Here is a 24493-nt window from a genome sequence, read left to right as displayed (position 1 = left end):
TAAGGCCTAGTTTCTCAAATACTTTTTTTAAAGAAGTTCAGTAGGTATTTAAAATTATATTCACAATCTGCCAGAATTTTTATTGTTACATAGCTACATTCATGGTTTTTTGGCAATTTTGCGGTTCATTCTGTTCAATATATTCTCAAGCCACTCTCTTGAAAATATATTTTTTCAATGCTGTCAGAGTTGAATAATGCAAGAAATAATATAATTGACTTTCACTATACTATTTTGTTCAATATATACTTGGTGCAGTCCATGCAGACCATCTGCCATGTTGTAGGAGAAGGTGATTTGTCAGCTTTTCATAAACATTAGGGACATCTGTTCTGATTTACAGCTTCCTCTATAGAGACTGTAGCTGAGGTGTAACTGTGGAGTCGTGTCCTTGTGAGGTTTTCCGATTGCTCTGGAGTCTTTTGGAGAAATGAAGATTGTAGGACAGTTGTACTGTTACTTTCTTCTTCTGGGGGAAAGAGCAACAGTTTAAGCCCGAGCAGAGTTGTTCCTCCTTTCTTTCTTCAGTTGCAAGATTAATGGTCTTTCACCCACATCCCATCCTTTTTTCAGCTAAGTTATTGCACAACAACCTATGGTGAAAGTGCTTAAGAATAACCAAATGTGCTTGAATGGGGGAACTGAAATACATCAACTTTCATCCTTTGCTTTTCTGAAATGGCTTTGAGAAAAGGTATTTTAGGAAAAGTTGCATGGAAATGCTTCATATCGTGCTTAAAGAAAAAAGCCTGCAACAACAACCAATTATCTGTTTTAATAAGACTGCTTTTATTCCTACATGTAAAAACTTCTCTTGATCTCTGATTCTTTGTAAATGCTGTGGTCTGACAATCACCATGTTCAGGTCTCAAGTCAGACATACAGTGGCACCTTTCACAGAAATACTTAGCACTTGGCTTACATATGTTTTGTCTGTTGTCAAGACATAAATGAGAACCTTTATGATGATGATAGAGCTGTTAAATCCTCCTGAGAATGGTCAGTTGTCCTAAGATTTTTCTTCATGTTACTGGCAGCATTATTTTCACTTGGTAGCTGGAATTGGCAGCACTGTTCCAGGCACCCTCTGACAACTCTGGGCTCTTGAAGAATGTTCCCTTATTGATGCACTGCGCTAGTGCATCACTGTACCAGGAATATTAAACGTAAATGTTATGGAATACATGCAAGCCCTAAAACATTTTGATGGCTTTAGTGGCTATATAAATACTGGTTTTGACAAACTAATTTTTTTTTTTTTTCTCCAAAAGACACCACTCTAATTTCTTGTTACAATAAATAATGCTCAAGAACTGGGTGTTTATCATGTATTAAAGCTGCGTTGTTTTAAATGCTATGGAAAATAGTCCTTAGTCCTGAGTAAAAGTTAGCCAACTGCTACAGAATAACTGTTTTACTTTTGGGATTGTAGTTTATACAGTTGTAACCTAAACTACAGAGGTTCAGAGGTGTAGCCAGAGGCTACAATAAAATTCCATAATAAGACCTTTCTCTTTTCAAAATATCTTTTAATTTTTCCCTTTCCTTTATAAAGTGGCAGCTAATTGTTGCATGAGGTCTGCTTAACAAATCATTAAGGAAAAAAATCCTGCTTTATTCTCTGTGAAAAGCTAACCTTTTCCAACCTTGAATGTTGTGACTGCTGCACAGTAATAAAATTAAGGTTTGGATGTCAATACTTTCTTCCACATTTCCTTTCTATTTTTCTCTTACACATTTGTAAATCCATCAGAAAATTAGAGTATCTATTCTTTATAGAATTTAAATCTGAACACACAAGAGGACATGAAATTAGTGAATTGCTCTTCATCTGGGGTGGAAAAGGAGTTTTTCACAATGTGTTCGCATTTCTGTAATTGTATACTTTTAGAACAGGGGAAAATACAAAAACGCCAAAAAACAGGCTTTACTGAGGAATAATTGAAAGCAGGAATGGAAGGTGGAGCACAAATTAAAATGTGTCTGAAAGGCTCTGAGACAGATGGAGAGACCACTGGATCGAGAATATAAATAAATGAAAAAAAAAAAAGTGGTTATGGGGAAAGAAGTTTCAAATAAACAACTGACAATGAGTGCTGTTATTGCCATTGTTAGAAGACCTTTGTCCATACAGCAGAGCTGCCATACAGGCAGGCATAACTGACTGTTTCTGCTTAACAGATGTCCAGAACATCGTTTGAGGAACCTTTTGTTTCCACAGTGTTCTTCAGTGGAGAGGTGCCCTCAGTTACTTGGGACAGTCTGACCAATGAAGAGTCCTTTTTCTAACATTGTAGGCCTCAGTAACCTGAGACCATGTTATTTCATGTTCAGAAAAAGTTCATCATTTTAAAAACAACCCAACTAGTTTAAAGTTGCACTTGTGAAGTGAGTTACTGCTGCGTATAGAATATTCACTCAGGTAACTGATGATAAATGTCTTCATGAGGCAGTTATGCTAAAGCCCATAAATGAAAATTCTGTTTCCTCAACCCAGTGGTGGTAACATACAGATGGAATCAACACCTTTTGGAAATTGTAGCTATGTTAATTTTTTCTTTGAGTTGTACATAGCAGTAGAATATGCATATCTTTTTATTGCTGGAAAGAACCCACTTGAATTATGCTCTTACTTGATTGCTATTTTGGTGGTATTTTGCCAGTCTCTTCCAATTGTCAGATCATGGCAATTGTTCCTCTTAATGAATTGAGAAAGCTTTATTCGCTAGGACTTGAAATTTCCAATGAGTAATGCTCCAATAATTACAGTGTAATTAGAGGCTGTAGTAAAAATTACTTTCAGATTATCCTGGAAGTTCCCATTGTAATACTGAACTCTTGCATATACCTTGGGTTCTACGAGCTAAGGGAATGAGCATTGCAAATTGTGTAGCTGGAAAGCTCTAGCGTGGACAGTCATTGCATCTCAGAGTGCACATTTATACCCCAGTAATTCTTTTTTCTGTTGCCTTGTAGGTTGTCAAGATATTGCGGATGAATTCAGAGCACAAGAAATTGATGGACAAGCTCTCCTCTTGTTGAAGGAGGATCACCTTATGAGTGCAATGAATATTAAGCTTGGACCTGCATTGAAAATCTGTGCACGTATCAATTCATTGAAAGAGTCGTAGAGGGTGAACATGAAGGTTTAAACAAGTTTCTCAGTGACAGAACCGACAGTAATATGCCAACACCTTCACTGTGGCATGAGTGTTACTGTGATGTTTTGTTAAATATATAGGGGTTTCCCCACATAAAGACTTTAAAATATTCCTTTGATTATACCAGGTAGTCTTCTGTAGTTTCCAATGATTAATAGATTCATGGTAAAGCCTGAGTAATACTTAGAGTTGAAGTGGGAGTTCATGGGAAAACATGAAGTGAAATATGCTGTGATAGGTTAAATGTTCCCCAACGTGACCTTATCTTATATGTTTAAGATTAACACCCCAGCACCCACCCCAATCTAAACACCATTTAAATTGTGTTGCTGTATTCTAAAAGATTTTTTTCCCACATACAGCAGTTTTTGGACTGAAATAACAGAAGTGTCCACAGACCCTGTGGAAGCACTAATAACAGTAAAATGCTATGCATTTAGTTGTGCTCTCTGATTTTCAAAATTAGTCTTGAGCAAATTGTTTGTAAGGGGTAGGTTGGCAGCCGGTTTTCCTTGTGTAGGCTTAGCCTCATCTCTGCCACTGTAGTATTTTCCTGAAGTCTGGAAATACTATAAACCATGTAGACGTCTCATCAAAACCCTCGTCATCAGGCTACTGTAATGCAATGGCATGACACTCTTGCCAGAGGTAACTGAAGCACATGTTACTTTACTCTTTGTATGCTGCTATGCACTAAGAGGGCATTAAGTTGTTAGGTTTGTAGTTTTGCATGCTGCTAGTTAAACTAGACCAGCAGTTCTCAAATGGGTGTTGAGAGTGGATCCTGAGGAGGTGTGAGAACCTCAGGGTTCAGGTTCCGAAATTCCTAGGCGTGAGGGGCTGAAAACTGCAGCCAGAACTAGCTCATGTTAAGACAAGTGTACTTTAAAGACTGGAGGTGGAGAAGGGATAGCATAGCTCAGATGCTCTTTTTCTTGATGCCTCTTCTAACTTGTCTTTCCCTGTAGTACATTCCCATTGCCTCACTGGAAGCTTCCAAGCACCTTTTATTTGTCCACTGGCTAGCGTGAGCTGGGCTTGCAGTAGTCTGAGGAAGGAGCACGGTGAGTTGCTCGATGAGGTCCCTTCAGAGCTCGGTGTAGGAGCGGCTGCTGCTGTGATGAGGGAGCCTGGAGCTGCAGGTCAGCAGGAGTGCCACCGGTAGGCAGCTCTGGGAGAAATCTCTAGGGGCTCTGCTTTGTCCCTCTGGCAGGAGATACTGACTTGCATCCTGCAGACCCAGGCGGTGGGATTTTAGTGTCTCCCTCTGTCTTCCCTCTCTTGCACTCTGTCCGGAACAAATATGAGTTTCCCCAGTTACTGACGCTCTCAGAAGCTGCTTGGGCTCTGGGGCGGCAGCGCCTTCTCAGCCTTTGCTTCCCCATCACCTGTGTATGGATGTTCATGGATGTATTTTGTACCGTCTATTCCTTCCCTTTGCAGCTCCACTCCCCTTATGTACAGACCTAGGTCCCTAAGCTCTTGTATAGGGAAAGAAGGGCACGTGTGCCGATACAGTCGTTGTGTATATTTGAATTAATTATGTGTATGTGTCTGCAAATAATGTATTTTGTATTTTATGCAAATTAATGCATAATATATGATTGTGTAGGGAGATATCCAGGGGGACTGTAAAGTATTTCTGAAAAGAAGAGGAACTGATCTCAAGTTTGAGAACTGCTGACCTAGATCAAAAGGAGTCAATGCACATACACTGGCTGAAAGGAAGGTTTATGACAGGTAGATAAATATGTACATTATTTAACTGATGACCTTAAAGAGTAAATTGGGATTACAGAAAAATCTGTGCTTCACTTTCCTTTAATTAGACTATTGCTTTGTTTCTACTAACTGACTTTCTACCGTTATCTTCCAGAGATCAACGTTAGAATCATTGTTTTTAATTACAACTGTTTGAGCTTACTAATAGCAGATGTTATTAATATTTTTATTAACCACTGAAGCTCCAAGTTAGGACAACCCATTGCTGTTACGTGCTAGTATGTGGTGAGAGCCCTTATCCAAATGGCACCAAAGGCTGTAGAGAATTAATTGATGTCTGGGTTCATTTTGGAGGGAAGTTGCTAAGCACTTTCTAATTTGTTTTTTGTGTCTCCAGTTACTGTTGTAAAATAAACTTCTTAGTTTAAGGTTCGAAGTTTGGCAATGTTAATTTGAAAGATATTCAAATGATGGAGACAGTACGTTCCCATTTGTAGCATTTGTGTAAGATACACCGTGTAGCATATCTGTAACATATGTTCTAAAGAGTACGTTCTGTTTTGATGAGCTAATTGAAGACTAAAGATATCTTAGATATTTATCCTTTGGCTTTTGTCTTAAAGTTTTATTATTTTTATATGAAAATTTCACTGGCTAATTTTTAATCTGTCTTCTGATTGTACTGTTCTTTGGCAATGTAAAAAGTAGCTATACGTAAATGTGATTTGCTAATGGCTTAAGGCATATTTGAAAATGTGGACTTATGAGTCTTATTAGACCTGCAGTTAATCACAGTAGTGTTACATGCATGAGGATTTCACGGCCATTTTAATTTTGCTTTGTTAGACAGCTTTCAGAAGACCTTCTACAGCTAGTGTTTATGTATGACTCGGACATAATCACTGACAGATGCCAGGAGCGCAGAGCAGACCTGACTAATGCACGTCTGTTCTGGTTGTTCTGGTACACTACGTTTTCTGTGGTTTTGGGAGAGCCACAGATAGTGAGTTATGCTTTAAACATTCGTGAAAGCAGCAACTAAGAATGTGGGCCTTATGCAGATTGAAAGTTTTTTCTCCTTCACTGATTTTGGCATTAAGCAGGAACTTAAAAGCAGACACAGCTATACTAACCTATGCTGATAGAAGTGCACATGTATTGGAGTGTTTGCCAGTAGAGCCGTGTCAATAAAATCAGTTTTAAAAAAATCACACCTGTACGTGAAAGTAGACTGGAAGACTTCCAAGTGCAACTGAAGTCTACTTCAGAAGCTTTTGAATTTACTCAAAAAAGCAATATAATATGTAGAGTAATATTCCTCCAGAACGATTTTACATACCAGTTGCTTGTTTCTGTTCAGATTGGTGAGGTTTTCCCAGGATCATACTGCCATTTCCCATGGCTTTCCCCACAAATTCAGCTAGACCCTCCTGCAAAAGAGAAACTATTGCAGATTTTAATTGACTGGTTTTTTCACACTTTCTCTCACTCAACGTGTGTACAAGAAATCCTTTTCATTAGCTTTATTTCCTGGAGTTTTGTTTTCTGTATTCAGACTGCTGCTGTTGTGGGCTACGTCTCATGGTAATCCCTGCAATATTTCAATTCCTATAGAAAGGAATAGAGGATGCCATGGGATCTTAGCTCAAAAGGGAGATATGTTGGATGGCTTTTTTCCCTTCCTTTTTCTCCACTAGTCTCCATCCTACCCTACTCCTTAATGCAAACTGCCGCATTACCTCAGGGCAAAACCCTTTTGCTGAGCACTGGGCTGAAGGTGACTGTCAAGATTTCTTCCAATAGAATTACAACTATTACACTTGTCTCAGCTTCAGAATTTATTTGGGATTTTAAAGAAATGCACCTGAATGATCAAAATGGGTATGCAGACCCCCCTGCTTAATCTGGCTCCTGTCACTCAGCAACCCTGCTTTGCAGCAGAAACAGAGAACTCCAGCAAGGAAGCCGGGCCATCTCCACTCACTAAAGTGCTCTGGGAGCTTGAGGCTGCTCCTTGTTCAAAAACAAGCATTGCCAATGAATTGCTAACTTCACCTAGCCAGCCCATATTGCCTCACATTTGGCGCACTTGTAAGACTTTATCACCTTGCTCATGTAGAAAATAGACAATAACCATCTTGTCAAGTTAAACTGCTGCTTGTCTTGGATCACCAGAGAATATTTGAAGGGTTTTTAAACAGACTGCATGGTAAATCCATTATTTACCCATTAATCCATCATATTTTTTTCCAGAAAGGAAGTTCCTGATGGAGGGTAAAACCTTTGCTAGATTTGTGTCAATGAGATATCTCAAATAGAAGGTTTATGCCCTGCAAGCATCCATTTCCTCATTTCTTTCCTGTGAAAGCAGGGGTTTTCCCCTTAACTTCTTTTTGGACAAATCACAAGTGGGAATCCAGCCTTCTGGATAGAACAGATGGAGTCCATTGTAACTGCAGATGTGGCAGCAAGAGGAAAGGAAAGGGATAAAACACATTTGAGCAGGCTTACAATAGCTGTTGCGTAACTTCCTTATCTTGATCTTAGCTGTAAGAACATGTTCAGGTATAAAACCATTTCTTAAATGTAGTTTGAATGGAAGTTTATGTAGTGAGACTTTACTGGCTGTAGTGTGTCTCTGTCTGACATACCAGTTAAAACTAATGCCTATTCCAGATGACTGTTCTCATTTTAATATCACAATATCAATGCAGAAACTTACAGCTCAGTAGCTTAAGAAATTTGTTACACATTGACAAATGTATAGCTCTAAGTGATCAAAGAATTCGATGACAGCTGTATTATGAGTCCTGGTTTTGTGAATAATTAGACATCCACATAATTTATAATGAGTATTACTTCTGATTCTGTTGAGACTATTCATATTAAAATTAACCATGTGTATAAAAGCTTGCAGGGTTACTTTCTTACCAGTATTGCATAGAGATGTCCTGTTAGCATATCTTTAGATATACAGTTGTCACTCGTTAACCAGACTTTTACTCATCAATAGGTGGCAGATAATGACTCTGCAAAAGAGTCAATCTAGGATACTTTTTTTAACATTTACCCAAACTACTTTATTAGAGATGGAGAGCAACTAACATTTTAAAGTATTTTGTTTTAAATATACTGTTTCTGTTGTGTGCTGAGTGGAACAGGAATTAACAGAGCTATAAATGCATAATTTCAGTGTAAGGAGTTAATAATTGCTCATAGTGAATTAATTTTTAAGTCACTCTTGCACAGTGACCTGTAGTTTCAGACGGGAAATATTGTGAGGAGAAAGAAATTTAAACTCATTTAATGCTTAGTTCATTTAAACTAAGCCTAAATTAAGTTAATTTTAAAGGGATTTGCCTTTATTCATGAGAATTTTAGACCCTATCGCTTCTATGTAGTTACATCCACTGGATGGCTTTGCAAATAGTGGCATTTAAAAAAAGAGATGTACAGATAAGTGCCTGCTGTGTAGATGCTGTGTCTACTTTTCAAAAAGCTGTCCCTAATGTAGTCTGAGCTGATGGACAGCCTGTACCCTGCAGTCAGAGCCTGGGACGTAGGCTGAGTACAAAAGCAGTTAGCACGTTACCCTAATCCATATGAATCAGCCTGATTTGTTTTTAGCATCTTCATAACTCTGGAGGAGGTCTATCAGGTGCCATTTCCTTCTCCATATAAATTTCTAAATGTGCTTTTTGCCCTGTTGGGTGTCAGCTGGAGCATTTTGTGTCCCAAGTCTCATGCTCAGCACTTCCACATGTATTCAAGGCCCTCATCCTAAGCTGCTGCGTAGGTTTGTGTAACCTCTGTTAAAACCTATACACACCTGCTCATTCACTTGAAGGTTGTGTGTATTCTTTACTGATCTCTTATAGCTGAGTGGAAGGAAAAAACAAAATTCAAAGATGTGAATATGCTTGTAACTGAAGTTACGTAGTAAGCTTATAGTCTAGATTTGTAACCGTTGATCTAACTTTTCCAAAGCACGGTTCTTGGGAGCGTGACGGATGTGAACAGATTTCAGGTTAAAAACTCAAACTTCCAGCATGTATTAGCTTCCTGCTGAATTATCCAAAATGACTGTACAGTAAGGAGCTAGAAAAAGGAGATCTAAAGAGATTTTTTCCATCTAGAAAGAATTATAATTTGAGCACAATTGTGCATTCATAAAATAGTGATCATAAAAATCGTTTAAGTGCAATACATAACACTTAAGGAGCATTTTAATTGTGCGTGAAAAGCACTGTATTGTTACGTGGGATTGTTGGAAGGCTTATAGTGTTGTTCATAGGTACTAAACCAGCGTATCCTTGCTGATTATGAGATTAGGCTAGAAGCACAAATATAATTTACTCATGAGGCATATCTGCTTTGCAGGTGAAGTCTGGTGGGAAGGCTCATGTTGTCCTCCACTACCTGGCCAGTGTACTGGCAGCCAGGATGTTGCCATCCTCTGGCAATTTTTGCAAAGCCTGTGTGTGAAAGAACCATGAGATATTCTGCACACCCAACTTCCTTTTTAAGTAATCTTTGTGTTACAGTGTTAGCAAACCAGTACTGATCAGGAAAGATGTGTGTAAAGAAGGAAGGGTTTTATTAATGAGTGCCAAATACTTCTATTTAGAGTTGAAAATGCATAGAATATCTCATTAAAATCAATGTTGATCTTTAAGGGATTCTTTATATGAGGAAAGTACAGAAGTTTCTCATAAAGGGTTAACACTTTAGCCGCTGTTACCATTAATATCAAATAATCCTATAAGAATTAAAGACTGTAAAGTATTTGAATGGTGTAAGGCCATTAGTTGCTGGCACAGCACAAGAAGTAATGTACAGAGTTGTCTGTAGTTCTTACCGTTTCAGATATCGGCACCTTCCTAGCGTAGCTTCTCTCCTCTTTCTGTCTGGCAGTGAAACTGTAATCCTGTTGTACAGAGTAATGGTTTATGGTGATATGGCTGGACTCAAGGGTCAGCTTTAGGACTTCCCAGAAGCACCAGATAAAAGAAAACACACAGAGGAAGAGACTTAGTTGTTAGGAGTGTCATAGGATGAGGATTACAACTGGTTATCTCCCTCCATAAAAAGTCAAGGATAAAAGTGGGCTTACAAAGAGAGCTATTAATGTACTTTAAAATAGTTACATAGCAGGCTTAGACGCCACAGTTGGATGCCATGTGGAGACCTGTAGTGCCACTATTACCTACTCGGTGGGTGTAGTGACAACCTGAAGGTTGATGCTCTTTGGCTCTTTTCCCCAAAGAGTATGGAAGAACAAATTTGATAGTAAATACAGTGATGTAACATCAGTACATTAATACTTGCTTTGGCTGCACGTTGTGGCTTCCCTGTAAAAAATAAAATTTTAAAAACTTAAAACAGCTTTAGAAGCGCTGCAGCAACTATGGGAATTCTGCCATGTCAGGGCAGGTGGGGTTGTATAAACTTTAATTATGGGTTGAGAAGCTGAACCACACTGATAAATAAAACACAGCAGCAGCCTTACCCAACTTCTTGCAGTTCTGGTTTTGTAGACGTTAATGAATCAGAAGGGTGAGACCAACTACACAGAACAGAAGCATCTGAAATGTATGTTCCTGAAAATAACTTTGCCTTCATCTGGTGTTAAATGAATTTTAAATTAGGAATTTTTCCTTGCCTGCTGAGTCTGTAGGGATTAGTTATTTCATGATCTTCTGAAATGCCTGGTGCATTACTATATTTGAGATATTTGCTGGTTTTTAAATGGAATTAGGTTTTGTAAATATTTTGTCAACCCCATTTCAGTGGGTATCCAGTTTATATAAAACCTGAAGAAATGCTGTGTCAAAAAACTGTGTTTAGACATGGTTTATCCTATAGCATCTCAAGCGCTAAGTAACAGCAATTACAATTTGAGAGAGCAGGGAGTGATTGCTTAAGATTGTTTTTCACATTACTATTGTATGTGCTTCCCTACTTTTAACAGAGAAATAGAATTTCCTCCAAATACATTTTCCAGCATAAAAGATGAAATAATTTGTGGTGCCAAACACTTCAAACTATGTTGCTAAGCATTGCCTCCTCTTATTGCACTAGTTTTAAAATTCAGTTTTTGATCATTTACTGTCCTTTTGATGGCCTTTTTAACAGATTTCCCCCAAACCATTTTCTACTGCTTAAAAATGCTCATGTCCTTTTGATTACATCACTGAAACCTCAAAGTTTACCACAGACTGTGGGTGAAGTAATAAACCAGAATGATAATTGGACTTTGGTATATTGCAGAAATGTAAGATTAATATATGATTGAGACGTGATTGTGTATTCTTATGGAGTAATATACTGGAATATTCTTTTATAAGAAATTTTAACCCATGTAGGATTAAATTCTGCAATTAAATCTATGTCTATAATTGATATATAATAATGTAAATTATAACCCCCAAATTAAATTTTACAGTTGAAGAGCACACAGTGAACTATGTAAAAATATGATCTTCACTTTGTGAATCATTTTTTTTAAAAAGCACTTTCCTATTACCAACTAGCATGTGAATGAATTTTAGATTCTCTCATTTGTTACAATCCGTAGAAGTGAAATTTCTTTAATCTGTCTGTTAATGGGTAAATTCATCATACAAATGCTGAAACAAAGCACCTTATACTATGCTGCTTAAACTTGCTTGTAATTGCACCTTTTGTTATCTGCAGATTTTTCTTAATGAGTATTCTTGTGTGGTATCATTGTTCCCTGTAGGTCTGGGTGAATGATTAACCAACCTACAGCATCATTTACTTATAGAGTTTCTATTTCAATACAACATTGTATTGTGAGTTCAGTGCTTCAGAAATAAATGCTACTTCCATTTGTCTGCTTTGGTTGTGTATCATTTATTTCTCTTCTACAAAATTAAAGCAAGACCTTCATAAAACTGTAAGAATTTGAAAATTAAGAGAGTATTTTTGCTAGAAGCCTGACTAATTCTTCCCCTACTGCAGTAGTCCCACTTCAAGTTTAACTATTTTAATTTTAAAGTCATTTTGGCTTCAAAATAAATTACGTTTTAATTTAAGCCATTCTTTGACTTTGGGCATGTATTTATGTATAGCAACCAACCTTGCTGCTTATTGCTCTGACTGTAATTATTTCATTTTTAATATGTACATATATACATTAGAGGAGCAGTAGCAAAGAAATAATGAGACATCACCACCTTTCCTGTAGCTGTGGAAGTTGCACATCTTGCACTATTTTTGTACTATGTAAACAAAGTTTATATTTCTGGAGGAGTTGTAGTTTTCCATTAACTAAAACAATTTATTTCTCATTAAACAAACAACCTTAACTTAAATCAAACTGACAAGACATCACACTTTAACAAGAAAATACACTTCAAAAAATTGCAGAAGTTTTTTGAACCTTTGACAGTAGTTTAACACATGTACATAACTGATAAAAGGGCTCCAGCTTTGAAAAAGACTTTATTGCATTTTGTACTATAAAACCTGAGATCATTTCCATTTAAAGCAAGTGTAAAATTTGAGTAATAAACGTAAGGTTTAACTGAAAACTTGTTTTTTGTAAGTAGTGGTCTTTTCTTAAACCCATACTTCAGTTAAATTGTCTGAACTGGCAGGTGCTTACTGCCCACTGGAACCCAGTGTGGAAGGTGCACAGTGTCCCACAGGCTGGTGCAATATTCATTACAATATTGGTGGATGCTGGACTTTTTCCCACGGGTTGTAGCTCTTTTCCTTGTATTTCCTTGAGATGTTTCCTTGTATTATCTGTAAGGACATGGTCAAAGAACATCAGAGTACACACTTCTGTCGCACAGCACTTATTTGCAGTCTTTTTCAGTCAGCAGCTCATTAACAGATTACAATTACTGTGCCTGGTTTATCAGCTGGCTCTGTGTTTTCATTGTTAAATGGCATAAAGCAGAATTTCCAGCTGACAAATGGATCTGTAGACCACATCTCCTCTGTCAATTCAACATCGTGGCATCGACACCAGTATGCTACTGCAATGAGAAAGCTGTTGATGAAGTACAGCCAGGGGACATTCATCTCCATGTAGGCTGGAATCCGAGCACCAAGAAACAAAATGATAATTTGAAGAAGAACAAAAGGTGCCCAAGTGCCAAGAAAACAGAGGAGGAGTCTGGTCAGGAGCTGCCACTTAAAGCAAGTGCCGTTGTTGTTAGACACATAGGAGAACATCAGAACAGGCTCATTGGCAAAGGAAACCACCCTGACAGACAGCAGCATGGCTATAAGCTCCTTCCGACAAGCCAGGAGAGCTGTACCCATGAGCAGCACCATGGCACACGAGACAGAGTAGCTCTGCACGCTGGCATAGAGAGGACACTGATAAGCAGAAAAATGGTTCTGAATTTCCAGTTCTTCATAGGTAGCGGGAACTTTCAGAATACAAAAAAACCCTGAAATCCATATAACAGCCACAGCAAATACATAAAGTAATCTTTGACCTCTTCTAGGAAATTGAGAGGTTTGTGCTATAGTCATGTAATAATCCAGACCAGCCACAAGATACACCGGGTAATGCAAATTACCGTAGGTAAGAGAAATAATCTGCGTGAACAGGCAAATGTGGTACTTTGTAAATCGCAGACCCCAGAGTGCAAAGTCCTCAAAATAGAAAATGAAGGATATACTCATCAGCAGTGTGAAATCAAGAAGTGCCAGCGAAACACAGAAGTATCCCATAAAACTAACTTTCACGGTTTTTTGCTTAACTTGCAACATGAAGAAATCAAGGAACACTTTTCCGAGCATAATCAGGAGCAACATGCAGCTGATTTCAAGAGGTTGGTTGACCTGGGTGTAGTGGTACTGACCAGAACAATTTTCACAGAGTATGGCAGCCATCCTCCAATGGTGACAACCAGCAAAATCAGTATCACAGGGCATAGTGCTTCATCTCTGAAAAGACAAAAAAAAGTTTGTAAAAATTTATTTCTGGGTACCTCTACCAATTAGCTAATTCTCCATCACAGCAGCTACCAAATTTACAGCTGATTTTTCCAGGCTCCTTAATTAAGACTAAATAGCTTCACTAACACATCATAAAATTGTCAAAAAGTGCCTAAATTTTATGTTCTTTGAATTACATTCTTGAGAGTTTAAAGGTCAACATAGACCTTATAAGGTACTTTTCTAGCTACTGTCCTAAGGAAAGGTTTAGGAAATAAGGTTGACTGCGTTCCTTTCCTTTAGAAAGCATGGGGGTCTTTCTGTCCAGCTGGGCAGAGGGATGGATGTCTCGGAGCCTCTACATATTTTGAAGAAATTAGACAAGCACATAGGACAGAAATCATACAAGACACAGGAGATGTTACGGCATAGCCTCACAGTTCATTATGCTCATAGAATCTATATGGAATTGAGACTGCAGAAATATCCTGAAAGCAGAAAAAGCATCAACCCAACTCATGCTTTTTCAGTGCTAAAACCCTGGAACTCTGAGGCAACAGAAAGCACACACGCTTCATTAGTTGATCGGGCTTTTTTGCTCATCCTTCAGCAATGTAAGTACTACAATGATAGACAGCTCAGAACAGCTGTTTTCTCCCCTCGGACTTCTGTAAGTTTCCTTATGATAGCTCTTTTCTGTGTTAATTCCTAAGGAAAAGGAACACAGGATGGCTTCATGTATGTGAGCAAGACTTGTTAGACAAAGCTGTACATGCTTTCTTCTCTCTTCCCTGAAGAAGCAGCATGGTGTCAGCATTCTCAGCAACAGCAGAGAAAAGCTGAGAAGCAAGGCAGCTGTAAAAAGGCATTGCCGCTTCGGATCTCTGTTAACAGTGATTCACTTGTATCTAAATAGACGCCTACATTTTATTACCAGCTCGCCAGAGCTAGTGAACATTTGAGTTAGTGTCTCCCGAAAAGCAGACTAGGAACAGCTAGAAGTACTTGGCGGTACAAGTGGAGACGTACCCGCTGAACGCGGTTTCGAGCCTGCGTGGGCTTGCCGCTTCACTCTTCATCCGCACAAGTACGTTTCATCCTCTGAAACGTAACACGTCCTACAGTACAAACTCCAAACAGCCTTCCGTGTGTACTTTGTCGTCAAAGATGCTGCACTTGCGCGTGCAGAGCGGAGGAAACCCGCACGCGGAACTGGGTCACGCTCTGTAAGCCGTCGCTCCGGCTGTATGACCGCAACGCCAACTCACCTGTTCGCAGGTTAGGCCTCTCCTCTCCTGTGCCGAGACCGCGACGCGGCAGCAGCAGCAGCGGCGGGAACAGCGCTCATCCTGCGGGCACAGAGGGCACTTGTGCCCGGGGCGGCCCTCAGGACCTCCACGTCCCTCGTCCCCGAGGAGTGCTCCTCCACCCCGGCCCTCCCCGCCTCCGGCGGGGTTTCTGTTCTTCCCTGCAGCGCTCCGGTCCCCCGCCGGGCTGAGGGAGGCGGCGGTGGCCGCAGGAGGGAGGGGGGTGGTGGCGACGGTGACGGGACGCGACGACTCTGAGGCGAAGCCCGGGCCGGGAGCCGCTCCCCGCCCTGTGTTCCCGCCCGGGCCGTCCCCCTCCTTCCCCAGGCACCCACCTGCTCCGCGCTCCTCCTCGGCGTGTGCCGCGGGGAACCTTCCCCGGCCTCCCCCGCCGCTCCCCTCCGCGCCGCCTCGGCCACCTCAGGTGGCGGCCATCTCCGCCCCTCCGCATCGCACGGGGACCCGGGCGGGGTGGGGAAGGGAAGAAGGGAAGGGAAGAAGGGAAGGGAAGGGCTCGGCTCGGCTCGGCTCGCCGCCCTGCCCTGCCCTACCCTTCCCGCCCCTCACCGGGCCGAGCCGAGCCCGGCCGGTCCGCCGACTCGGCGCCCGCCAGTTTCCCGCCGACCCCGGGGCGCCTCAGCCGCCCAGCCCCGGCCCTTCCTCACGGCGGGCGGGCGTGGGGCAAGGCGCTGAGGGGCTGGCGTGGAGGGAAGCGCCACCGCCTTGAGGAAGAGGGTGAAATGGGGTTTAATCCCTCCCTCCACACACGCTCGCTGGGACCGAGGGAGGCGAAACGGCTCCGGGCGCGGGAGGTGAACGCCAGTCGGTACCTGAGCGGCGAGGGCAGAGCGGAGCGGCCCTCCTGCGGCCGCCCGCATCACGGTAGACGTGGCGGAGAAACATTTTCTGCTCTAAATGTCTGACGTGTGTGAGGGAGAAAAAAAAAAGGAAAGAAGGGCAGCAGGGCGATGGCGGGGCGCTGAGGGGCCTTCAGCGGGTGAAGTCGGTGAGAGCCCGGGCCCTCAGGGCTGGAGGGCGATCGCGTGTGGCAGCGACCGGGAGACGCTTCGTCCACGAAGCCTTGCGGTCGCACACGGCGTGTCTTCACCCACCCGCCCACGTCGGCTTTGCTTCGGGACTCAGCCCTGTTGGTTTCCCCCAGGCCACGTTAAGTCCCAAGGAGCGGGGATGCTGATCCCCTCCCAGAGGTGTCCCTGAAAGCACCCAGCGGAATTCGGAAGAAGGAATTTCTGTTTCTTTTCTGCTCTGGCAGCTGGACGGACTCTCGGTGCGTGCCGTGTGGGTGTTTGGCGTCCCTGCAGCCTGGCAGCGGATCTCCTGTCCCCATCCATGGAGCCCTCCGTGGGGAAGTGCGTGGGTCACCGTGGGGCATGATCGCCCGTGAAGTGCCCTGGCCTTGTGGGCTTCCACATGCACGTCACCCACCCCGTAATGAACGCGGTATGCCTCTAAAGACGTGACAAACCGCCTTTTTGCAGCCTATGTCTCTACTTTTACCGTGGATTCAGACATCAAATAAATCTGAGTGTTGCAGAAGTCAGCCAATGGTGTATTTGCAACACAGTTCCGATTTTTAACATCACGTAATGGTTTTATACAGCACCTCTGGTTTTGAAATACAACACGGAATTGTACAAACCCCTCAATACTGGATATTTATTCTCTGCCACAGGGCAACTTAATATTTAACTGGCAACTACATTCTGGTAATGATATAGTTAAAGGGCTATACAGTAAATATTAAGGAATATTTTACTGTGACTGTTACCTTGGCAAAAGGATTTTTTACAAATGGCTCTCTCAATTCTATCCTCTTTAGAGATTCTTAACAATTAAGAAGAGTTTAGGGGAGAGGTTAGGGAATACCCATTATTTGTTTTAAGAGAATGATGAATTAAAGTAGATTATCCTGAAAGTATATATAAAAACTTCTAAATGAGCTGGGTTTTTGGCTTGGCCATCCTGTAGCAGTCTACTTAATAGAATTTAAAAATTCACAGTAACAGCTTTTCACCTCTTCCAAATTAAAGTACTGATTTAGTTTTCCATTTGTTGTTTTAATTCCCATCTACCAACACATGTGGGATAGGAGCACATCCCACTGCAAGAATGGCTTGCTGAGGGACCTGAGCTTTGCTCCTCAAGTTAATTAGCAGCAGTTTCCTGATTGCTGCGTGTATGCAATATAGCTGTAACACTGTGACATAATGTGTTTATGGGTTTGCATAGCAAGGATCTGGTAGCGGGGGAGGTTACAGGGGTGGCTTCTGTGAGAAGCTGCTGGAAGCTTCCCCTGTGTCCAACAGAGCCAATGCCAGCCGGCTCTGAGATGGACCTGCCACCAGCCAAGGCCGAGCCCATCAGTGACAGGGTTAGTGCCTCTGGGAGAGTGTATTTAAGAAGGGGAAAAAAACCACCTGCACAAATGCAGCTGGAAAGAGGAGTGAGAACATGTGAGAGAAACAACCCTGCAGAGCCCGAGGTCAGTGCAGAAGGAGGGGAGGAGATGCTCCAGGCACCGGAGCAGAGATTCCCCTGCAGCCTGTGGGGAAGACCACGGTGAGGCAGGCTGTCCCCCTGCAGCCCAGGGAGGTCCACGGGGGAGCAGATCTCCACCTGCAGCCCGGGGAGGAGCCCACGCCAGAGCAGGGGGATGCCCGAAGGAAGCTGTGACCCCATGGGAAGCCCGCGCTGGAGCAGGCTCCTGGCAGGACCTGTGGCCCCGTGGAGAGAGGAGCCCATGCTGGAGCAGGTTTTCTGGCAGGACTTGTGACTCCGCGGGGGACCCACGCTGGAGCAGTTTGTGCCTGAAGGACTGCAGCCCGGGGAAGGGACCCACACTGCAGCAGGGGAAGAGTGTGATGAGTCCTGCCCCTGAAGAGGATGAAGCGGCAGAGATAATGTGTGATGAACTGACCCCAACCCCCATTCTCCCTCACCCTGCACCGCTGAGGGGGGTAGGTAGAGAATCTGGGAGTGAAGCTGTGCCTGGGAAGGAAGGAGGGGTGGGGGAAAGGTGTTTTAAGATTTGTTTTTATTTCTCATTACTCTACTCTGGTTGATTGGCAATAAATTAAGTTAACTTTCCCTAAGTTGAGTCTGTTTTGCCCTTGACGGTAATTGGTTGAGTGATCTCTCCTGTCTTTATCTTGACCCACGAGCCCTTTGTTATATTTTCTCTCCCCTGTCCAGCTTGGGGGGAGATGATAGAATGCCTTTGGTAGGCACCTGGCATCCAGCCAGGGTTAACCCACCACACATCTTTATTTTTTCCCTTTATGCTTTTGGTAATTCAGGGCTAAATCTAATGAAAGGCTTGGAAGCCTGTGAGTTCGATGCTGCAGCACCTGCCCTGTGCTGAACAGTCCAGAGCCCAGTACTGCCGCTCCTCTGCCTCCACGGGATGCTCGTCCAAACTCGTTCACTGAGCAGTAGCTGCTAGTGTGAGTCTCTAGGTGATCTGGGAACAGGTAGTGTCTAATGTCCTGCTTTTCTCAAAAATGAGGCACTGGCAGGAATAAATGACATCTTTTAGATGCTTCCTGCAGGTGGGACCGCTGGAGAAATTTAGGCAGAACACCTGATTTCTGGGACCTAATGAGGGGAGCTAAGCCTTTGGGAGCTTTTGGATTTGTTGTAAGTTACTCAGTTTAACCTGTCTTTTGTTGGGTCTCAACTTCCTTTGTTGATCATAGACCAGCTACATTTTTAGCATGTCTAGTGTCTGTTGGGAGGGAAACATTTTTTTATCATCTTTCTTGCAGGGTAGGTTGCAAATCCGTGTTTGATCTATCTGTGTGTGATCTGTGTGTACAAAAGTATGAAGTGGCTGTAGGACCTCTTCCTCTCTGGAATTAAATTCAGAGGTAAGTAGAGCTTTTCATTTTTGCCCCTTTTTTTTTTTTTCCTTCTCCTTTCATGGTTCATCTCAAGGATTAAATAACTTCAGGAAATAAAAAGTTTGGGGTTTTTTTTGTGTGGAAAACCAAGATGATCAATATTATGTTCCGAAAAAATGTGGGAGCTTAAAGTAATCTCAAGCAGCATTCACACTGGCGATATTTACTTATCCAAAAAGTACTCTACTAGGACCATTGCACAAATTGCAATATGGTAAGAAAATGTTTACACCTGAGATGGGTATTGTACATTCTGAGTACCCAGTCCACAATGTGGTCCCACTCACAAGTATCTGAATGGTGATGCTCTCAATAGTAGCTAGTTTTCTTCTTCTAATCCAAAGTTAAAGCAGCGAAAATGATTTTCCTAGTGGTAGCTAATGAATTGTTTGGATGGTATCTTTCTGATGTTTTTGTTTGTTTCTGATCATGTCTGTCTTTATGACTGCACAAATTACTGTACTGGCCTATGCCAGGAGATACCTGGATGGTGGAAATGAGCAACCAGGAGGGGATGGGGACAGTTTAGACATTTTTTTCTGCTGACAAAAATCCTAGTGAGCATGTGACCTCCAGAGTATGCAGCACAGTATGCCAGCTCCGTGCTCAGTGAGCCTTCTGAGCAGGCTCCTCAGCGAGGCCCACAGGAGCACTGTGCTGCCCAGGTTACATCCTGAGTTAATGTTGAGACTACTTCTTAGCTTCCCTTTCCCTCCACCAAGGCCCTCTGTGGCGCTTGTTTGAAAGTTTGCTTATTACTCACCGATTGCTGTCAAGTGATTGTATTCTGCTCATGAATACTACATTTAATCTTCCTGTTTTTTAGAGAAATGATGATGCACAACGGGATGCTGTGGAAATCAAATGCATTGCTTAGTGTTGGCGGGTCCTTCTCACTGTGTTAGGAGCAGCTTACACTCAGTCATGAATAAGGTCAGGCTCTTCTTTAGCATCGGCTCAATTTGCAACTTCACAGGAAAACTTGCAGGTACTTGACAAATACCATACTCTGTAAATAATGATTAAAGAGGCTGCATTTATATTCATGTGCAGCTACAGAAACATTTAAGAAATTACTTTATATTTGCATGCAGGCAGCTGTGTGTGAAAATAAGACAGGAAACTGCCTCCTCCAGAAGGAGAGTACATGCAATAGTACACCAAATCTCTTGCAAAAGCCATTTGTGTATTCTTCAGATGATTGTGTTGTGTTTCTATGCCTGCTGGAGTCGCAAGATACTTGCGTAGATGCTTCCTTCCTTCTTCAAGACTGTTTCCTGCTGCTGGTTGCTCATATTTTGGGTTCTGTTGTGGAACTTAACTGTAAGGGTAGGATTTTAGGACAAAGGGGAAAGGAACAAGAAAAAAAACAACAAACAAACTAATTTCAAATCTAACTTGATCAGTTTCTGACAGGAAGAGAGTGACTGAACAAACTTAGTGTCCTCACAGAACAGGGACTGATCTCTACCCTCTCCTCCCTTCTGTGAGGGAGTTCAGCACTGCAGCCCCACGGTTCACTGCGCCTTCTGAAGTCACTTATAAAAGACCCATGGGGAATAGTAGAGTTTCTGCGTGTTGCTTCTACTTCATCCTCAGTGCTGCCTGATTTAGGGCCAGGAAGTTTCCTTCAGACAGGGGTAGGTGTAGATAATGAACACAACTTCTTTACCATCATGTGAAGGAGTGTAGGGTGTGCTTCCTATCTAGTTAGAACTGAATCTTTGCTTTTCCCCAGTTCTTCCTGTCTGGGATGTGTTGTGCTTCAGAAGCTGGTTGCCATCTGCCCCTTTATTCAGTTGAGCAGAAGGAATAAATTTAAATCTCACCTTTGTGCATTTCAAGACATCTTATGTTGACCTCTTGGACATGTCAAGCCATGTGGGAGCAAGACAGGGAGATCACATGCATATTTATACATTTTGATGTCACATGGGGAAAAGCTATACACTGAAAAGTGAACTCCTGAAAAAATTGTTATGAAAAATCAATATCCTGAGCAGCAAGGAGATGGGTGTGACTTGGTTTGGAGAAAAATGGACATAACATCCGTGAGCAGAGCTGGCAGTGGACCGCGGTGAGTGCAGAATGTCGTCTCTGGAATGTATTTGTACGTGGAGATAAGTGCCAATCTGATACAGCCTTTCCTGGATATGCCTTTAACCGGGTGTTGCCTAGCAGAGCATGTTTAATGCCCTATTAGATTTTATGCCTTGTCAGCACAGGATTAGCAACTGGAGTTTTGCAATGGCTGATGAGCAAGCAGTTGTGGAGTTGCAGTTCCTGAAAGGCTGCATGTCTCAGAAAAAACAGTATGGTGTTTATGAGGATTTTAAATTTTTAACAAAATGTTTTACTAATAAAATATTTAACTAATGGACTATTTAACTAACTTTATTTTTGAAAGAAGAAAATGCTTGGTCAGTGTCCCATTTACAAGATGTTTTCATTTACTTTTCAGGAATCTTTTAAAAGCACAAACAATGCACATTTGGATCTTGATTTGAATCATTTGAGGTGCTCATCTTAAAAGTAACAGGTTTGTTCTTAGGAAGTTCTTGTTGAGAAGAAACTCTAAATATTTCCACAGTAATTTTAATTTGAAGGCATCTTGCTATAGAATTCTAACTCTGCTTATTCAGAGAAGATCTAGTAAATGCAGTACATAGTTGATGCCAGCCTTGATGCATTTTTCAGTAGTAGTGTTTCCTTGATTTGTTTAACTGCAGCATGCTTTTGCTGTACAAGGTGTAACCTTTCCCGGTGCTCATGATGACATTGCAGTCTTTTGGGGTTTTTTTTGGCTTATCTTTGACAGAAAAAAATTTTCAGGGAATTAGAAGAAAGATGGGAAGAGCAAGGCTCAGAAAACTACATTATATGAACCAGTAATTTATAAAGCCCAATTCATGGCTTGCTGGTCACTGTGACAAGAAACTAAAATTGTTAAGACTGAAGCCAACATGGAGTGCAAGATATGATCCTATTCATTATGTTGCTCACAAACAACAAGACATAGTAATCTTCTGTAACCTTTTAGTATATTGCTACCTCCCAGTAGACTTCAATTTTAAACAAATTCTGTAGTGGCACTTTCATTAAAAAGGGAGGAAATGTGATTTGAATCCCACCCTAAATCTGAAGAATTCAAAACTATTTCTTCTGATTACCAACAAACATTCTTTCTTAATTATTGGTTGTAGATTCATATGCTAGAAAGAGAAAAAAAGAATTTACTGCTAAGGCTAGTGAGAGTCACTCAAGACTCCTCTCTGTGTTTCATTTATTGACTAGTAAAGGTAAACTGCAAGAGTGTCTCATAAGCACCTGCATCCTTTACTGGATCCAGGCTACAGAGTACTTTCAGGGATCATAAGCTTAGCCTTTGCCCTGTTTGGTTTCTGTTGCACATGATGAGGATTAATGGCGGTTACCACCTGTAGAGAATATTTTGACCTTTATCTAAAGCACGGTCAGTGTTTACCGAGTACTGTTAGCTCTCTTTTTAACTTGCATTGAAACCATTTGCGTAGTGCTACTACTAATTCCTCTCTCAAAAGTCTTTTATTATAAAACAATTATTTTTCTGAGTGATCATTATTTTCACATAAAAAAAATACACATGGCAAAACGAATGCCTACTGTGTCAGCCAGTAAGTAATGGACTCTTTGTGGACACAGTCAGGAAATGTGTCTTTTGTTTTCCTGCACCTGTTGCTGTATTACAAATAAAAATCACCCAATGTTTTATTAAATAAAATGAGAAGCCCTAATGAAATTGTACCAGCCATTACCAGGAAGTCTATTGAAAACATTCAGCAGCTGCTTCTGTCTCAGTTCATTGACACTGATAGGATTGTTTTGTCCTTCTCCTTACGCTCTAAGTGAGAAAGCTACAGTGCCATGTTGGTGTACAGCAGAGCCTTGGACCATTTCACACCACTGTTCTCTAACTCCCTTTGAAGTATTTGATCAGAACCAGTATCAAATCATGCTCAACAGTTAAGCACCTCTGACTTGTAGAAGTTTGTTAGAAGTCAGTGTCCTGGGTCTTACAGCTAAGTGTTTTGCAAACACCAGTTTATATAACCTTACAGCACAGTGGTAAAGCAGGCAAAGATCTATTCTATTATTCTGATTTTATAGAGAGGGATTGATCAGAGAGGTTAAGAATCAAATCAGTCAACCCTTCTTTTTAGACGAAATACCTAGGCAGCCTGAGGAATCTTCTGGAGTGAGCTGGGAGTCAGCCTTGTTCAATATAGTTAAATATCACCACTCCTTCTCTAAAGGTCCCTAACAGAATTGATCTCTCTGTCTCTTCTGTATTTAAAAGTCAATACATCTATCACATAACTGTGCTGGCAAGGAGGTGGAGACTCTTCCACGGAACAGACTGTAGTTCCTAGCAAGAGTTGCCTAATTTAAAAAAAAAGATGACCCTAGCAATAATCTCCATGCTAAATGCTGAGCAGCAGATCTTACATTAAAACTGCTAAGAAGTTGCATCATAACCGCTTTGGATATTGGAACATGTTTGATAAAAGACTTTCTGGTAGAAATAGCATAATAAAGAATTTTGTTCAAACTTGCATGATTCAAACATTTCCAGGTTTGGTCTTAAAAATGTATGAGAAGTAGTCAGATGAAATGTCAGCCAAGCAGTAAATGATAGAGCCCTCCCTTCCCACAGCAGCTAGGGCAGGAATAGCTATGCCTGTGGGCAGGAGGCGCAGTACGAGGAGGCGCAGTCTCTGAGCATCTCCTGCTGGAGCATTCCTTTCTGACCACAGAGCGTGAGCAGAAAAATTACCACTGGAGTCTGACTCCTGTCCTGTTTTTTGTGATGTTACGAATTTGTGAATCTACTCTGGATTTATCCCAGTGCAACTCCATGAAGAATTTAGACTCAAATATAAGGCAGGCAGGCAAATACAAGCTTTCTAGAACTCAAAAAAATAATATGTATAGACTCTTCCTATCTGAAAAGTTGATCTGAAATTATATGCTGCAATGTGCCTCAAGCAGTTGTTGGTGAATGGCTTTGGCATCCCCGGTCTGGCCTGCCACGAATAAAGTCAAGCCAGGGACACCCCTCGCTCTTAGGGTCCTGTATCTGCTCCACTTTGCTTTATTCCACGACCGGTCTTCTTGAGTGGGTCCTACTGGTGTTTTCAGCCACCGTGAGATGGCCCGTCTGTCCTTCTCTCTTCAAGCACTAACCTGAGGAGGAGTGAAAGAGGGAAGTGAATTTGGATGTTAAAAGGACTCAGATCTCCCTTAATAAGTAAGTTAAGGCCAGAGCATCTCTCATGGGGTACTTAAGGGCCAGCACCTTTTTAAAATCACCAGTTGTTGCCATTGGATCCGTGCATTAGGATTCTGCACCTCTCTGCCTTACAGACTCAACGCCTCCCTGGTGCCAATATCAAAAACTTCCTAGCGCCTGGAGCCAAAGCCG

At 41.7% G+C, this 24493-nt stretch overlaps 2 protein-coding genes across 21 annotated transcripts in view; one reads left to right on the top strand and one right to left on the bottom strand.

Moving 5' to 3' along the window:
• Positions 1-11189, top strand: part of PHC3 (polyhomeotic homolog 3) — a 39257-nt gene extending 28068 nt beyond the window's left edge. For 9 of the 10 annotated variants that reach the window (XR_012650901.1, XR_012650900.1, XR_012650899.1 and 6 more), the window contains one exon: positions 2977-11189. Coding sequence is in view for 6 of the 10 variants with exons in the window: in XM_075031368.1 (XP_074887469.1) it covers positions 2977-3131 (155 nt within the window). In the remaining 4 variants the exon portion in view is untranslated. The remainder of the gene's footprint in view (positions 1-2976) is intronic. The other variant, XR_012650898.1, reaches the window with a different exon arrangement.
• An 821-nt stretch (positions 11190-12010) lies between these two features.
• GPR160 (G protein-coupled receptor 160) lies at positions 12011-15975 on the bottom strand. Of its 11 annotated transcripts, none has more exons than XR_012650905.1 (4): positions 15448-15975; positions 15074-15172; positions 13730-13814; positions 12011-12656 (listed from the first exon to the last, which is right to left on the bottom strand). XR_012650905.1 is itself a non-coding variant. In XM_075031373.1 (4 exons), exon 4 carries the CDS (start codon positions 13800-13802, stop codon positions 12741-12743), a length of 1062 nt encoding a protein of 353 aa, XP_074887474.1. In that variant the 5' UTR covers positions 13803-13814; positions 14835-14923; positions 15074-15154; positions 15448-15975; the 3' UTR covers positions 12011-12740. The 11 variants fall into 11 exon arrangements, 6 of the variants coding, with proteins under 6 accessions (XP_074887474.1, XP_074887475.1, XP_074887472.1 ...); XR_012650902.1 differs by having other exon boundaries at positions 14835-15154; XR_012650903.1 differs by having other exon boundaries at positions 15074-15154.
• Positions 15976-24493: the final 8518 nt, after the last annotated feature.

The sequence above is a fragment of the Buteo buteo genome, chromosome 7 (genome assembly GCF_964188355.1).
Source record: "Buteo buteo chromosome 7, bButBut1.hap1.1, whole genome shotgun sequence".
NCBI lineage: Eukaryota > Metazoa > Chordata > Aves > Accipitriformes > Accipitridae > Buteo > Buteo buteo.
Note: the sequence above shows the minus strand (reverse complement) of the source record. Positions and strands in the feature narration are given on the sequence as shown.

Coding starts and splice junctions, on each gene's coding strand:
- GPR160 (XM_075031371.1), bottom strand. CDS start 13,802: ATGCCCTGTGATACTGATTTTGCTGGTTGTCACCATTGGAGGATGGCT.